This window comes from Enhydra lutris, unplaced genomic scaffold, assembly GCF_002288905.1.
Source record: "Enhydra lutris kenyoni isolate GAN:26980312 unplaced genomic scaffold, ASM228890v2 scaffoldscaffold92, whole genome shotgun sequence".
Taxonomy (NCBI): Eukaryota; Metazoa; Chordata; class Mammalia; order Carnivora; family Mustelidae; genus Enhydra; species Enhydra lutris.
In genome coordinates this window covers 1,862,365-1,877,740 of record NW_019154176.1, presented here as the reverse complement: position 1 = coordinate 1,877,740, position 15,376 = coordinate 1,862,365, and the positions used below count along the sequence as shown (strand labels likewise).

The window sequence follows — 15,376 nt, the reverse complement described above, 5'->3', positions numbered from 1 at the left end:
TCTGTTTGTCAAATAAATAAATAAAATCTTTAAAAATATATATATATATATATAAATTAAACCTACTCGCATATTAGAAATACACTTCAATCACCCATGGACCCAACAGACTTCAAAATAAGAATATAAAAATGTTATTAAGGAAAAATTTACTAATTTAACTTGGGAACTCTTGCTTAAAAAGTACCTACATAATTATCTAGATCACTTCAGTATCTGCTTGTAAAAGTAAGTGGAAGTCCACAGTACAGAGAATTACTTTTAAGAATTCTCCTCAATTCTGCCTGGGTGACTCAGTTGGTTAAGCCGCTGTCTTCGGCTCAGGTCATGATCCCAGGGTCCTGGGATCAAGTCCAACATCGGGCTCCTTGCTCAACGGGGAACCTGCTTCTCTCTCTGCCTCTGCCTGCCACTCTGCCTGCTTGAGCTCTCTCGCTCTCTCTCTCTGACAAATAAATAAAATCTTTTTTTAAAAAAAGAATGAAAATCTGATAAAGACCATATGTGTATAACATTTATAATATTTCTTTAATGTTGTGAATTTTCATAAGTATTCTCCATGAATTCATGTTCACAAAGTTTACCCATATTCCTTCTTTCTTTCCCATATAATTTTCACACTACCTTTAAAATATCTGTAAAAAGTTTTTATTTTTTAGTCTATAGTATGAATCCAGGGAATAATCTAACATGATTTTCAGTGTTGTGGGACAAGTGAAGATTTCCTACATTGTTTACCATCAATGGAATTCTCTCTATTGACTTTTCTGGTAAGTTCTGAAGGAAACAGGACAACTGAAGGCTTTTCTACATTCCATATGTTTCTATAATTTCTCTCCAGCGTGCATGAAAGACTAAGCAACAAATGACAGCTTTCTTACATTCCTTATTTCCATAGACTTTGTCTCACATATGAGTTCTTTCATGATTTTGTAAAGAATGAGTAAGACTGAAGGCTTTACAACAAATTTTACATAGATAAGGTTTCTCTCCAGTGTGAGTTCTTTCATGTGTTTGTAACGAACTGGGAGAAATAAATGCTTTCTTACATTCCTTACATTTATAAGGTCCATCTCCAGTGTGGATCACCATGTGTGATCGAACACCTGACCGAAAAATGAAGCCTTTCCCACATTCCTTACATTCATAAGGCTTTTCTCCAGTGTGAGTTCTTTCATGTTTTTGAACATAATAGTGACTGCTGAAGGCCTTACCACATAGTTTACATTCATAGCGTTTATCATCAGTATGCAATCTCTCATGTTTGCGTAAGTTACTTGAATATCTGAAGATTTTACTGCATTTTGTACATTCATAGGGTTTTTCTGCACTATGTGTCTTTTCATGTATTCGAAAGGACTGGGAACAACTGAAAGCTTTTCCACATAGCTTACATTCATATGGTTTGACTCCGGTGTGAGTTCTTTCATGAATTCGAAAGTAATTGGGACAACTAAAAGCTTTCCCACATTCCTTACACTTATAAGGTTTCTCCCCAGTATGAGTTCTTTCATGATTTCGAAGGGAACTGGGATAACGGAAAGCTTTACCACATTCCTTACATTCATGAGGCTTCCCTGAAGTATGAATTCTTCTATGTTTTCCAAGGGACCTGGGAGAACTGAAAGCTTTACCACATTCCTTACATTCATAGGGCTTCACTCCACTGTGTGTCATTTCGTGACTACGACAGTTTTTGGGACACCTGAAGGCTTTCCCACACTCTTTACATTTATAAAGTCCATCTCCACTTTGCTTGATCATGCATCTTCGAAATTTGGTAAGAGGATGAAAGGCTTTCCCACTTTCCTTACATTCATAGGGTTTCTCCCCATTATGACTTCTCTCGTGTTTACGTAAATTACTTGAATAACTGAAGGTTTTACCACATTTTGTACATTCCTTGGGCTTTTTTGCACTGTGTATCCTTTCATGTATTCGAAAGGACCTGAGACAACGGAAAGCTTTACCACATTGCTGACATTCGCTAGGTTTCTCTCCAATATGAGTCCTTTCATGTTTACGTAAGTTACTTGAATAACTGAAGGTTTTACCACATTTTGTACACTTGTAGGGCTTTTCCCCACTGTGTGCCCTTTCATGAATTTGAAAGTAATTGCGACAAATGAAAGCTTTCCCGCAGTGTTTACATTCATAGGGCCTCTGTCCAGTGTGTGTCCTTTCATGCATTCGGATGGATTGCCGATGCTTGAAGGATTTCCCACATTCCTTACATTTATAGGGCTTCTCTTCACATTCCTGATACTCATATGGTTTGTGTCCAGTGTGAGATCTCAAGTGCTTGTTAAAGGATGAATGACACATGAACACTTGTCCACACAAAGTACATTTACGTAGTTTTATTCTGGTAGGACTTTTCTTCTTCTGATTATGATATGGAATCTGGCTGAAGATTTCTTCATACTGACTACATTCTTTGCTTTTACGGAGTCTTTCTACCATTTGACTGCTGTAAAATATGAGAAGCATATTGTTAATAGGTTATTAATGATCTTATATTTATTAATTATGACAGTGACTTTTGTACCATCTTCAAAGAAAATTTGGTTTTCTGCATATTTTGATTGTTTGAAAATGAACATACTGAGAGCTTTGCAACAGGCCTCTATCTTAAGTATTATCAAAACAGTAATATTCATAAATGGTATATCTACATGCAGTTTTCAGATACACCATTTTTCAGAAACTGTACATCTCAGTTACATGTGAGGAAAAAAAACTTTTGGCGAAAATATCTTAAGGATCAATGAGTTTAAAGCTGGGGTGATTTATTTGCTTGTTTTTAAAATTTCATAACATCTCTAGATTCTCTAATGAAACTGTTTTCTCGTGTGAATGCTACTCACCTTAGATCTGTCCCATGATTTTCATTCTGATCTTCACTGTCATGGATATCCCATTTTTCCTCTGAACTACAAACTAGAAAAAAGCAGTATAAATTATAAAAATTTATAGAAAAATTGTTAGGATTCTAGGTCCATGATGAGTTGTGACCACAGCAGGTTTATTAATGAAAATATTCCCATCCCATTTTTCTCCCCTAAAATAACCCTGATGAGCAAGTTACACTGAATCTCTAATTGATTTAGCAAGTAAGAATGTCATCATCCTACCTATTGAGGCCATGTTCCTGAAGGTTTCCTGCATCACATCTCTGTAGAGTTTCTTCTGGGAGGGATCCAGGAGAGCCCACTCCTCCATGGTGAACTTCACAGTCACATCCTCAAAGGCCACTGAGTCCTGAATAATCCCATATATGTATATAGGATGGGTAAGACAGACCACTGAAGACTTATACTCAATTTATAAGCAGTTTACATATGACTTCCAGAGCCTAAGTGACCTGAGGGGCAAGGGTATTTCTTTCCTTCCTGTTCCAAAGGTGGAACATTGTAAGGATGATAGGGTTTTCTCACTCTGACACCAAATATGTGGTATTTGTTCCACAGCCAATTCTCCAATTCTATGTCACCAAACAGGTGTCCAACAATTCAGTTCTAATCTAAACCACCCAGAATTTAAGTCAGATTCATAGTTTAAGAAGTCAGTCCCACACACTGCCCCTACCTGTGATACCAACTACAAATGGGGAGCCAAGTTTACTATTTCAGTAGCCAATTACAAATTCACAGATTTCCGCTACACTCTGTCTTATCTGTTAATTTACTGAAATGATTTTGAGAAACTTAGCAAAATGTTTTATTTACCATTACCAGTTTACTGTAAAACATATAACCCAGGAACAGAGAAAAGCTGCAATGCATAGGACAAGTTAAGGCAGTGGTATGGGTAAGGGGAATGGAAAACAGGGTGTGCAGAGCTCCTCCCTCACCATGGACACACCAACCTCCCAGCACCTGGGTGGACTCACCCTTGCACAAACTGTCAGAATTCCATCTTTAAGAATTTTGATGGAGGTTTCATTACATGGGCACAACTTATTAAATCACTGGCCACTGGTGATTAACCCAATTTCCAGTTCCTGTCCTATACCCAGGAGCTGGGAGCTACAGCTCAACATTCTAAACATTTAATCAAAACTTGCTATTTTAGGGGGCACCTGGGTGGCTCAGCTGGTTGGGTGTCTGCTTCCGGCTCAGGTCATGATCCCAGGGTCCCAGGCTCTAGCCCCACTCGGGCTCCCTGCTCAGCGTGGAGTCTGCTTCTCCCTCTCCATCTGCTCTTTCCTCTGCTCACTCGCGCTCTCTCTCTCTCTCAAATAATATTAAAAAAAAAAAAAAAGCTTGCTATTTCAGGTATCCAAAACCCCATGATAAAAGCTACCTAGTAAGTGGCCAAGAGGTGCCTCATTAGACAAAATACACTCATTCACGATTAATATTCAAGTAATTTCAAGGGATTCAAGAGGATTTTGCTAGGAACTGAGGACACTTACCATACTTCTTTCTCATTATATTATAGTAGGGCAAGCCCAGGGACAAGGGCCCACTAAAAAGACTGACAGCAAATCACTGAGGTAAGAGAATACCTCCCCACTGGCCCCATGTACCTCTACATCAACTGGGATCTTATTTAATATAAGTGCACGATTTGGGAAAAAAAACAACATGCTTTCTGGTAAACTCAGGGTGAAGGCAAGAATGTCCCCTCTCACTACACTTAAATGACATTATACTGGAATCTTTTTTTTTTTTTTTAAGATTTTATTTATTTATTTATTTGTCAGAGATAGAGAGAGAGAGCACAAGCAGGCAGAGTGGCAGGCAGAGGCAGAGAGAGAAGCAGGCTCCCCACTGAGCAAGGAGCCTGATGTGGGACTTGATCCCAGGACTCCAGGATCACGACCTGAGCCAAAGGCAGTGGCTCAACCAACTGAGCCACCCAGGTGTCCCTATACTGGAATTCTTAACTAAAACACTCAGACAAGGGCAATAAAAGGTAAATAACAAAAAATGAAAGGTAAACATTTGGGGAAGCAAGAAATAAAACTGTCTTTGTATCATGACAAGATTGTCAATTGAGGGGCACCTGGGTGGCTCAGTCATTAAGCATCTGCCTTCGGCTCAGGTCATGATTCCAGGGTCCTGGGATCGAGCCCCACATCAGGCTCCCTGTTCAGCTTGCTTCTCCCTCTCCCACTCCCCCTGCTTGTGTTCTCTTTCTCGCTGTCTCTCTCTCTCTCTCTCTGTCAAATAAATAAATAAAATCTTAAAAAAAAAAAAAAAGATTGTCAATTGAGAAAATGAAAAAAATTCCAAATAACAAAGAAAACCCCAAAAACCAAGAGCAAAAATAAAAGATAAAAAGCTAAGGGAGCCTGGGTGGCTCAGTTGACTGAGCATCTGTCCAACTTTTGGGTCACGGGATCGGGCCCGTGGGGCTCCACTCCCAGCAGGGAGCGTGCTTTTCTCCCTCTGCCCTTCCCCTCCCCTTGCTTGCACTCTCTCTCTCTCTAAAATAAATAAATCAGGGCGCCTGGGTGGCTCAGTGGGTTAAGCCTCTGCCTGTCACAGAGGCTCTGCTCAGTGGGAAGCCTGCTTCCCTCTCTGTCTCTGCCTGCCTCTCTGCCTGCTTGTGATCTCTCTCTCTGTCAAATGAATAAATAAAATCTTTTTTATTTATTTTTTATTTTTTTTAAGATTTTATTTATTTATTTGTCAGAGAGAGAGAGGGAGAGGGAGCGAGCACAGGCAGACAGAATGGCAGGCAGAGGCAGAGGGAGAAGCAGGCTCCCTGCCGAGCAAGGAGCCCGATGTGGGACTCGATCCCAGGACGCTGGGATCATGACCTGAGCCGAAGGCAGCTGCTTAACCAACTGAGCCACCCAGGCGTCCCAATAAAATCTTTTTTAAAAATTAAAAAAAAAAAATCTTTTTTAAAAATAATTTTAAAAGTTAAGGGGCACCCATGTGGCTCAGTTGGTTAGGTGTCTGCCTTCAGCCTAGGTTGCGATCCCAGCATCCTGAGATCAAGCTCCACATCAGGTCGCCTGCTCAGCAGGAAGTCTGCTTCTCCCTTTCCCTCTGCATCTCCCCCCACTTTTGCTCTCTCACGTGTGCATTATCTCTCTCAAATAAATAAATAAAATCTTTTTTAAAGAAAGTGAATATTTGGGTGCCTGGCTGACTCAGTTAATAGAGTGTACAACACTTAATCTTAGGTCGTGAGTTCAAGCCGCCCATTGGGCATGGGGCCTACTTAAAAAAAATAATAAATATGTAAAAAGTTGGGGTGCCTGAGTGACTCAGTTGATTAAATGTCTGCCTTTGGCTCAGGTCATGATCCCAGGGTCCTGGGATCAAGCCCTGTATCCATCTCCTTGCTCAGTGGGGGCCTGCTTCTCCCTCTCCCTTGGCCTGCCACTCGCCCGGTTTGTGCATGCTCTCTCTCTCTCTCTCTCTCTCTCAAATGAATGAATAAAATCTTTAGAAAAATTATATGAAGTTAATACAGAAAGGCAATTGCTTTCCTACAGATCTACACAAATACAGTGAACTCATCTTTGACAAAGAACCAAAGGTAACTCAATGGAAACAGTTTTTCCAAGAAATAATGCCAAAAGAACTAGACATCCACATGCAAAAAAATTTTTTTTAAATCTACAGACTTTATACCTTTCACAAAAGTTAACTCAAATTTGATCATAGATCTTAGTATAAATTGTTAATTTCAACACTCCTGAAAGATAAGACAGTTGAAAATCCTGGTGATGTGGTGTTTGGTGACTAATTTTCTGAAAAACACAACAAACATTTCATTACAGTGAAAAACTACTCAGTGAAACAGAAGTTAACAGAATGAAAACACAAGCCATAGTCTGGCAGAAAATCTTTCAAAATCACTTATCTGATAAAGGACTGGTATTGAACACAAGCAAAATATTCTTAAAATGCAATAAAAGGAAACAATCCAAATGAAGATGGGAAAATATCTAAACACATCCCTCATCAGTGATATATAGACAGCAAATAAGCACATGAAAACAATTTCAAAATCATATCTCATTAGGAAGTTGCACATAAAAAGAACAATGAGAGGGGCACCTGGGTGGCTCAGTGGGTTAAAGCCTCTGCCTTTGGCTCGGGTCATGATCCCAGGGTCCTGGGATCGAGTCCCACATCGGGCTCTCTGCTCAGCAGGGAGACTGCTTTTCTTCCTCTCTCTGCCTGCCTCTCTGCCTACTTGTGATCTCTGTCTGTCAAATAAATAAATAAAAATCTTTAAAAATTTTTTTTAAAAATAAAAATTAAAAAAAGAACAATGAGGTATCACCAGTTGCTTATTACAATGGCTAAACATCATGAGAACATCAAACCAACTTCATTGCTGGTGGAAACGGAAAATGGTAAACCTACATTGGAAGAAAGGCAGTTTAACACTAAGCCTACATTTGCCATACTATGCAGCAATTACATGTTACAAATGTACACAAATGAATTTAAAACTTATGTTCATAAAAATCCTACATGTGAATGTTTACAGGAGCTTTATGGACACTTGTCATGACTTACATGGAACCAAGATAATTTCAATAGGTGAGCTGATAAAAAAAAAATCACTGGTATATCCACTGGATGAAATATTTTACAGTGACGAGAGAAATCAGGTTATCAAACAAAAAGACACGAGGACAGTTAAAAGTCATATTCTAAGTGAAAGAAAACTATATAACAAGGCTACACACTATGATTCCAATCATAGAGCATTTCCCAGAAAAGAGAAAATTAAAAGGCATCAAAAGATCTTTGGTTACCTGGGCTTTGGGGTGGGAGGAAGGGGTGAATGACCAGGTAGAGAACAGGAGATTTTCAAGAGAGTGAAAGTATTCTATAGAATACAAAAATGACAGACAGGGGTGCCTGGGTGGCTCAGTGGGTTAAGCCTCTGCCTCTGGCCTGGGTCATGATCTCAGGGTCCTGGGATCGAGCCCCATGTGGGGCTCTCTGCTCAGCAGGGAGCCTGCTTCCCCCACCCCTACCTGCTGCTGCTCTGCCTACTTGTGATCTCTCTCTGTGTCAAATAAATAAAATCTTGAAAAAAAAATGACAGAGACAAGTCATTTCACATTAGTTGAGGTCCTGAGATTATACAACACAGAGTCAACCTTAATATATGGATTTCATGCACTAAAGTTGGTTCAACAAATGTAACAAATGTATTACAACAATACAAGATATAAAATATAGGACAATCTGTGTCCAGGCAGAGGGGTTTTATGGGAAGTCTCTGTACTTTCCGATTAAATTTTCTGTAAACCTAACTTCTCTTAAAAAAAAAAGTCTAAAGAATCTATACACAGAAAACTATAAAGTACTCATGAAAGAAATTGAGGAAGACACAAAGAAATGGAAAAATGTTCCATGCTCCTGGATTGGAAGAATAAATATTGTGAAAATGTCTATGCTACCTAAAGCAATCTACACATTTAATGCAATTCCTATCAAAGTACCATCCATTTTTTTCAAAGAAATGGAACAAATAATCCTAAAATTTATATGGAACCAGAAAAGACCTCGAATAGCCAAAGCAATATTGAAAAAGAAAGCCAAAGTTGGTGGCATCACAATTCCAGACTTCAAGCTCTATTACAAAGCTGTCATCATCAAGACAGCATGGTACTGGCACAAAAACAGACACATAGATCAATGGAACAGAATAGAGAGCCCAGAAATAGACCCTCAACTCTATGGTCAACTAATCTTCGACAAAGCAGGAAAGAATATCCAATGGAAAAAAGACAGCCTCTTCAACAAATGGTGTTGGGAAAATTGGACAGCCACATGCAGAAAAATGAAATTGGATCATTTCCTTACACCACACACGAAAATAGACTCAAAATGGATGAAGGATCTCAATGTGAGAAAGGAATCCATCAAAATCCTTGAGGAGAACACAGGCAGCAACCTCTTCGACCTCAGCCGCAGCAACATCTTCCTAGGAACATCGCCAAAGGCAAGGGAAGCAAGGGAAAAAATGAACTGTTGGGATTTTATCAAGATCAAAAGCTTTTGCACAGCAAAGGAAACAGTTAACAAAACCAAAAGACAACTGACAGAATGGGAGAAGATATTTGCAAATGACATATCAGATAAAGGGCTAGTGTCCAAAATTTATAAAGAACTTAGCAAACTCAACACCCAAAGAACAAATAATCCAATCAAGAAATGGGCAGAGGACATGAACAGACATTTCTGCAAAGAAGACATCCAGATGGCCAACAGACACATGAAAAAGTGCTCCATATCACTCGGCATCAGGGAAATACAAATCAAAACCACAATGAGATACCACCTCACACCAGTCAGAATGGCTAAAATTAACAAGTCAGGAAATGACAGATGCTGGCGAGGATGCGGAGAAAGGGGAACCCTCCTACACTGTTGGTGGGAATGCAAGCTGGTGCAACCACTCTGGAAAACAGCATGGAGGTTCCTCAAAATGTTGAAAATAGAACTCCCCTATGACCCAGCAATCGCACTGCTGGGTATTTACCCTAAAGATACAAACGTAGTGATCCGAAGGGGCACGTGCACCCGAATGTTTATAGCAGCAATGTCTACAATAGCCAAACTATGGAAAGAACCTAGATGTCCATCAACAGACGAATGGATAAAGAAGATGTGGTATATATACACAATAGAATACTATGCAGCCATCAAAAGAAATGAAATCTTGCCATTTGCGACGACGTGGATGGAACTAGAGGGTATCATGCTTAGCGAAATAAGTCAATCGGAGAAAGACAACTATCATATGATCTCCCTGATATGAGGGAGAGGAGATGCAACATGGGGGGTTAAGGGTGTAGGAGAAGAATAAATGAAACAAGATGGGATTGGGAGGGAGACAAACCATAAGTGACTCTTAATCTCACAAAACAAACTGAGGGTTAATGGGGGGAGGGGGTTGGGGGGGTGGGATTATGGACATTGGGGAGGGTATGTGCTATGGTGAGTGCTGTGAAGTGTGTAAACCTGGCGATTCACAGACCTGTACCCCTGGGGATAAAAAGATATTATATGTTTTAAAAAAATAAAACTTAAAAAAAAAAAAAAGTCTACTAGGAAAAGAAAAAGAGACACATTAATATTCACACCTGATAACTGACCCATGTGAGGCAGACCATCTTTCATTCAATGTATTTCAACTTATTTCAGTAAGCCATTATGATGCTTTATGAAGTCTGCACCCTGAGACTTGGAAGAGAGGAGAAACTTCCAGTGAATGCCTATAAGAGTGCCCAGCACAGTGTATTTTGAGAATTTAAATGAGTGCCTTTGTTACTATCGGTAACATCTGGACTTAGACATGGATTACATGGCTCCTGGCAAGGCCTTGTGTTCTGGCCTTAATATACATATAGATAAGTGTTACTTTTATTTATACTGGGGATAGTGGAGACATAGGATTCCTAGAGTTCTTTCACCCCAGCAGGGCAACTCAGAGAGTCACTCCAGACTAGTGAACAGGTGAAGATGGTGTCAACCGTCAACTGGTGCTAAGATCACTGATTGATGTACGGTAAGCTGTGATGACCCTCTGGTCTGATCCAATTCAGACATAAGAAGCAGCAGTTCTGCCTAAACTCCATTATGTACAAATGTGGTGATGTCATACCTAAAGTCTATGAACTCCCATTGCTTTGCACTCAGATACTCCTATGGAGCTCCCCAGAGAGCCCGGGGTCTGGGAAAGGGGGGGACTTCCTCCAACACCATGGCATCTTGCAAAAAACTGCAAAAGAGGGCCATGCTCTCCTGTACCTGGCTATCCCAAATCCACGGTTTGCCCCATGTCTCAATCTGGTCAAAGAGCAGCCTTTTTCAAGGCCATCATGGTTAACTCCAGGAGGCATGAAAGGAGGTCGAGGAAGCACTCAATTGAAGAAGTCTGTGGACACTACCAGTGCCAATTCAGTGGCAGTTTCAAGAATCTCCAGCCTTTTGGGGTACCGGTACCCACTGTAATAGCATAAATGGGTTCAAGTAAAATTTGTAAACAAGAAATGTTTCCTCTGGAACACAGTAGATGTGAGTGCTGCTGGGAGAACAGCTATTTCCTCGAGATGTTAGAGAGGGGAGGTGTCACATTAGCAAACAATTTCTAGTAAAATAACAAGGTTGACCAGGCCTCACATTTATGCATGACAATGCCCCATCCACATTTTGCTAACTCCTTTTCTCAATGTTTGCCTCCCTAGTATGTCCTCAGGGGAGGAGATCATTAATGGGGCACCTGTGTTCTTGGAGAAGCCCGAAAGCAGTTCAGATGACTGTTTGGGAGGGCAAAACTGTTGAAGATCCATGAGGATAACCCAGGAAAGGTGTACTGTGTCCCTTCAAGATGAAGGCCACTGCCTGCTGCGAGGCTTTTGAGATAAGCACCAACCTGAACAGACCCCACCCAGTCTGGGACAGCAGGGTATTTACCCTGTTGTTGATTGGTTGAATCAATAATTTCCCTGAAATTGGGGACTGGGTATAGAGGTCCACTGGGCATGACCACAGTTAGAGTTACACAGTTGTGGCAATCCACTGTGAGGTGTCATTCAGTTGTTCCAGATAAAAATAAGTCAAAATCAGCTTTTCACCAAAGGAGAAGCACTGGGAATAATCAACCCTTCACTGAACAGGTTTTGTATATGGTTTCGATCCTTCAAGGGGCCATATGAACTACTGTTAGAGGGTACAGTGCAAGAGGTCTCATTTTTGTGAAGACAACTTGTAAGTGACAAGGACAAACATCAGTAAGAATAATATACACTTGCAACTGCTTCTTGGATATAGGAGGCTCAAGAAATGATCAAAACTCTGTATTTGGGGGTGGCTGGGCTTAATAGTGCTGGAAGGAACTCAGATACGTTCACGGTGATTTTCTTAAGTTACACTTCCTATCTTACAAATTTATTTTATTTTATTTTCTAAAGGTTTTTTTTTTGGTTTTTTTTGACAGAGAGATCACAAGTAGGCAGAGAGACAGGCAGAGAGAGAGAGGAGGAAGCAGGGAGCCTGATGCAGGGCTCAATCCTAGGACCCTGGGATCATGACCTGAGCCGAAGGCAGAGGCTTAACCCACTGAGCCACCCAGGCGCCCCAATTTATTGTAAATATATATATAAACTTGGGGCGCCTGGGTGGCTCAGTCACTTGAGCATCTGACTCTTGGTTTTTGGCTCAGATCATGATCTCATGGTCCTTAGCTCTAGCCCCACATCAGGTTCTGTGCTCAGTGTGAAGCTGGTTTGTCCCTCTCCCTCCACTCCTTCCCTCTCCCTCTCTCTCTCTCTCTCTCTCTCCGGAATAAATAAAATCTTTAAATAAATAAATAAATATATATATATATATATATATATATATGTATGTGTATATATATGAATTTATGTATATTATAGTATTTAACAGTCTTGGTTTCATTTTAACTTTGTATACATTTTAACTTTGTATACTTTGTATACAGGAAATCATTTTAAGATATAATTCCTTTAAACACTAGAGGTTACAAAAATGTAAACCATTTGTATGGTTTATGAAAATTTTCAGATGTCTAACTAGCAGGACATGGGGCACCCCAGTCTGTCCATCCCCTACATCACATGCAGGCTATTTTTCAGGAATAAGTAGCATATTACTTACATTAGGGGTTTGAGTTGAGCACCTTACATGCACTGGGTTTTCAAATATTTACCTAAGCTTTGGGCAGTTTTTCTTACATCAATTAAAATAGGAATTCAATTGCTTTAGCCTGTTGAATGTCACTATTCTCTAGGGGCATGGACATGCTCTAACTGATCCAAAAATGAAAAATGACCTTAAGAAAACTTAACTGAGTGCCTCTCACGTCTTGAAGTTCTCCTGTCTAAAGAGAACACAAATTCTATCTAGTTCCACAATTTTCTTGCTTTCCCACTGTATCTCTCAATCAACTCACAATTCCAGAGCCCAAGTGCTTAAAGAAACTAGAGCCAAAGGGCTGTACTATTTAATCACTAAAGGAACCCAAAGTAAAGAAATATAAGGATCCGCACATACGAGCGGCCTGCTTCCCACGGGACAGAAGGAAAGCCACATTCAGAAAGTTCCACATTCTAGGGGCACCTGGCTGACTCAGTGGGTAGAGTATGTAACTCCTGATCTTGGGATGGTGAGCTCAAGCCCCACCTTGGGCGTAGAGCTTACTTAAAAAAAAAAAAAAAAAAATCCAGATTCTAGACTCTCCTGGTGGAGACAGAAGCCCTGGAATGGGTCAGTATATGGAAGGAATGATAACAGACATGTGAGCAGCCACAGGAATGAACTCTGGGAACTTCACACACATGCAGGAGAGATGATCCGGGAAGAAAAACTGGGCATTATGTACTTCCCCTTGAAGGCTCAAGGGGGTCAGAGCTTAGAGACACCGTCCTGAGGACTCTGCCTGCCACTGACATTGCTTTGCACCACCAGTGATATCTTTAATGACATAAACTCAATGTCTGAACAATCCAGCAAATCACTCAAACCAGTGTTTATGTGGAAAGGAAGAGAAAAAAAAAATGTAGGGCACTTTACTGGCTCAGTAAGAAACCTCACAAGTATGGACTGCAGTCACAAAAATAAATAATAAGATGTTAATTATTAACAGAACAACTTGTTTTATAAACTACTAATCATAGTTGAACACTATAGGTCTGCAAGTCTAAGCCTTGGAAATCCATTTGAACTCATTCCAAATTAGAGAACAGACCTCAAAGTATCAGTAACACACTCAAGGGAGGAAAAAAGTAAAAAATAATAATACCTGCAGGGTAACACTAGAATTTTTTTTCCTGAACTCACCCCTTTCTTGACTCTTTGGAAATATTTTAGTTTTTCACGATGTATGGATTAAATAAATTTTTATTCATTGAAAAATCGGAGACTAAAGTTCATTGAATAAATCGCTTAAAGGTGACAAACTGAGGGGCACCTGGGTGGCTCAGACAGTTAAACATCTGCCTTTGGCTCGGGATGATCCCGGAGTCCTGGGATCCAGCCCCACATGGGGCTCCCGGCTCGGCGGGGGAGCCTGCTTCTCCCTCTGCCTACTGCTCCGCCTGCTTGTGTTCTCTCTCTCTCTCTGTCAAATTTAAAAAAAAAAAAAAAAAAAAAAAAAAGTGACAAACCGAAGGAAGGACCGTGCTGACAGGACAGGTCACCCAGGAAAGTTTCAAAGAGGAAACTCCAGCCGAAGAACTTCCCATAGGATGACTGTGCCTAAGAACGACCCTGGAAGGAGGGGCACAAGGATTTCATACAACGTTGTTCCAGGTCATTATTAGCTATTTTTCTCTTCCGTAAAATATCCAGGAACAAAAACTAAACCCGTTTAAAAGCGCCATCCACTAAGAGCAGGAAAAAATGATAAATAATTGAAATACTCGGTCTGTTTGAAATGCACCATGAAGGACGATTAGCCAGTTCCTAGTGACGCTGTGAATTGGAAATGGTAAGTGGCCCAGGAGGGATCTGGAAATTTACGCAACGACTGCCAGTCCTAGAGAGAGCTGGGCGTGGGGTGGAGGGGGGTGCGGGTGCCGCGACAGGATCGTGGATTTCCCGCAATTTTGGGAAACTCAGGAGAAACGAGGTCCCCTCTGAAAAGAAAGGAAGGGCTGAAGACCCCACAGACCATGGCACCTCCCGAGCACGAACTCCAGGGAGCCAGTCACGATCGTCCCCGGTCACCGGGGGTCACCGCACAATGTGGGGAGACGCGGAGCTGCGGGCGCAGAGCCGTCCACAGGGCGGAAGTTGCCCGGCGCAGGGACGGGACAGGACGCCGGGGTCCCGGCTGCGGGCCCAGGCCCCAGGCCGCGCGCGGGAGGAGACTGAGGTCCGAGCGGCGCCACGGACCGACTCGAGTCACAGACTTCAGAGTTCTCCTCAGGGAGGCCAGCTCGAGCCCCACGCCGTCTCCGGGCTGTTCCACCCGGTACTCCGCCCCCCGGTCTGGAAGCCCCGGCCGGCACACTCACCATCTCTAGCTTTCCGGGGTCTCCCGGCGTTCTGCCTACGATTTCGGGGAAGGTACAGGTTTAAGAAAGACAGAAACCCGGGAAGGGCGACCTGGAAGCTCTGAGGACAAGGACCCCCGATCCCAACAATGGCGGGAGCCAGAACCTCCCGCGGTGTGACTGCGGAGCATCGCCCCGCCCACATGCCCTGACGTCTCCCCTGATTGGACAGGTGGCGAGGCCCACCCCCTCCCCCTCGGGAGTGACAGCTGGCCAGAGGGGATATGTCTGGGGAACCGCGGTGGAAACTCGTTCTCTCCAGGGATTTTTACTTTGGAGGGTAATGCGGAACGTCCACTCGTGGAACTTGACCCTTCTTCACAAATACGGAACCTTAGGAGTCACCTGGCTCCATTTTGATTA

General features: G+C 41.7%; 1 protein-coding gene across 2 annotated transcripts; it reads right to left on the bottom strand.

Moving 5' to 3' along the window:
• Window positions 1-643: 643 nt before the first annotated feature.
• LOC111162445 (zinc finger protein 709-like) lies at window positions 644-15,116 on the bottom strand. Of its 2 annotated transcripts, XM_022526875.1 has the most exons (5): window positions 14,975-15,116; window positions 3,127-3,261; window positions 2,868-2,905; window positions 1,949-2,470; window positions 644-1,528 (listed from the first exon to the last, which is right to left on the bottom strand). In XM_022526875.1, exons 1-5 carry the CDS (start codon window positions 14,975-14,977, stop codon window positions 907-909), a joined length of 1,320 nt encoding a protein of 439 aa, XP_022382583.1. In that variant the 5' UTR covers window positions 14,978-15,116; the 3' UTR covers window positions 644-906. The 2 variants fall into 2 exon arrangements, with proteins under 2 accessions (XP_022382583.1, XP_022382582.1); XM_022526874.1 differs by having other exon boundaries at window positions 644-2,470; window positions 2,868-2,940; window positions 3,135-3,261.
• Between the last annotated feature and the right edge of the window lie 260 nt (window positions 15,117-15,376).

What these genes read in the sequence shown, in the direction of transcription:
- LOC111162445 (XM_022526874.1), bottom strand. An exon ending in CAGGAACATGGCCTCAATAG is followed by an intron (nt 2,941 to 3,134) that starts GTAGGATGATGA and finishes GCTTTTTTCTAG; the next exon opens with TTTGTAGTTCAGAGGAAAAA. An exon ending in AATCATGGGACAGATCTAAG is followed by an intron (nt 2,471 to 2,867) that starts GTGAGTAGCATT and finishes CATATTTTACAG; the next exon opens with CAGTCAAATGGTAGAAAGAC.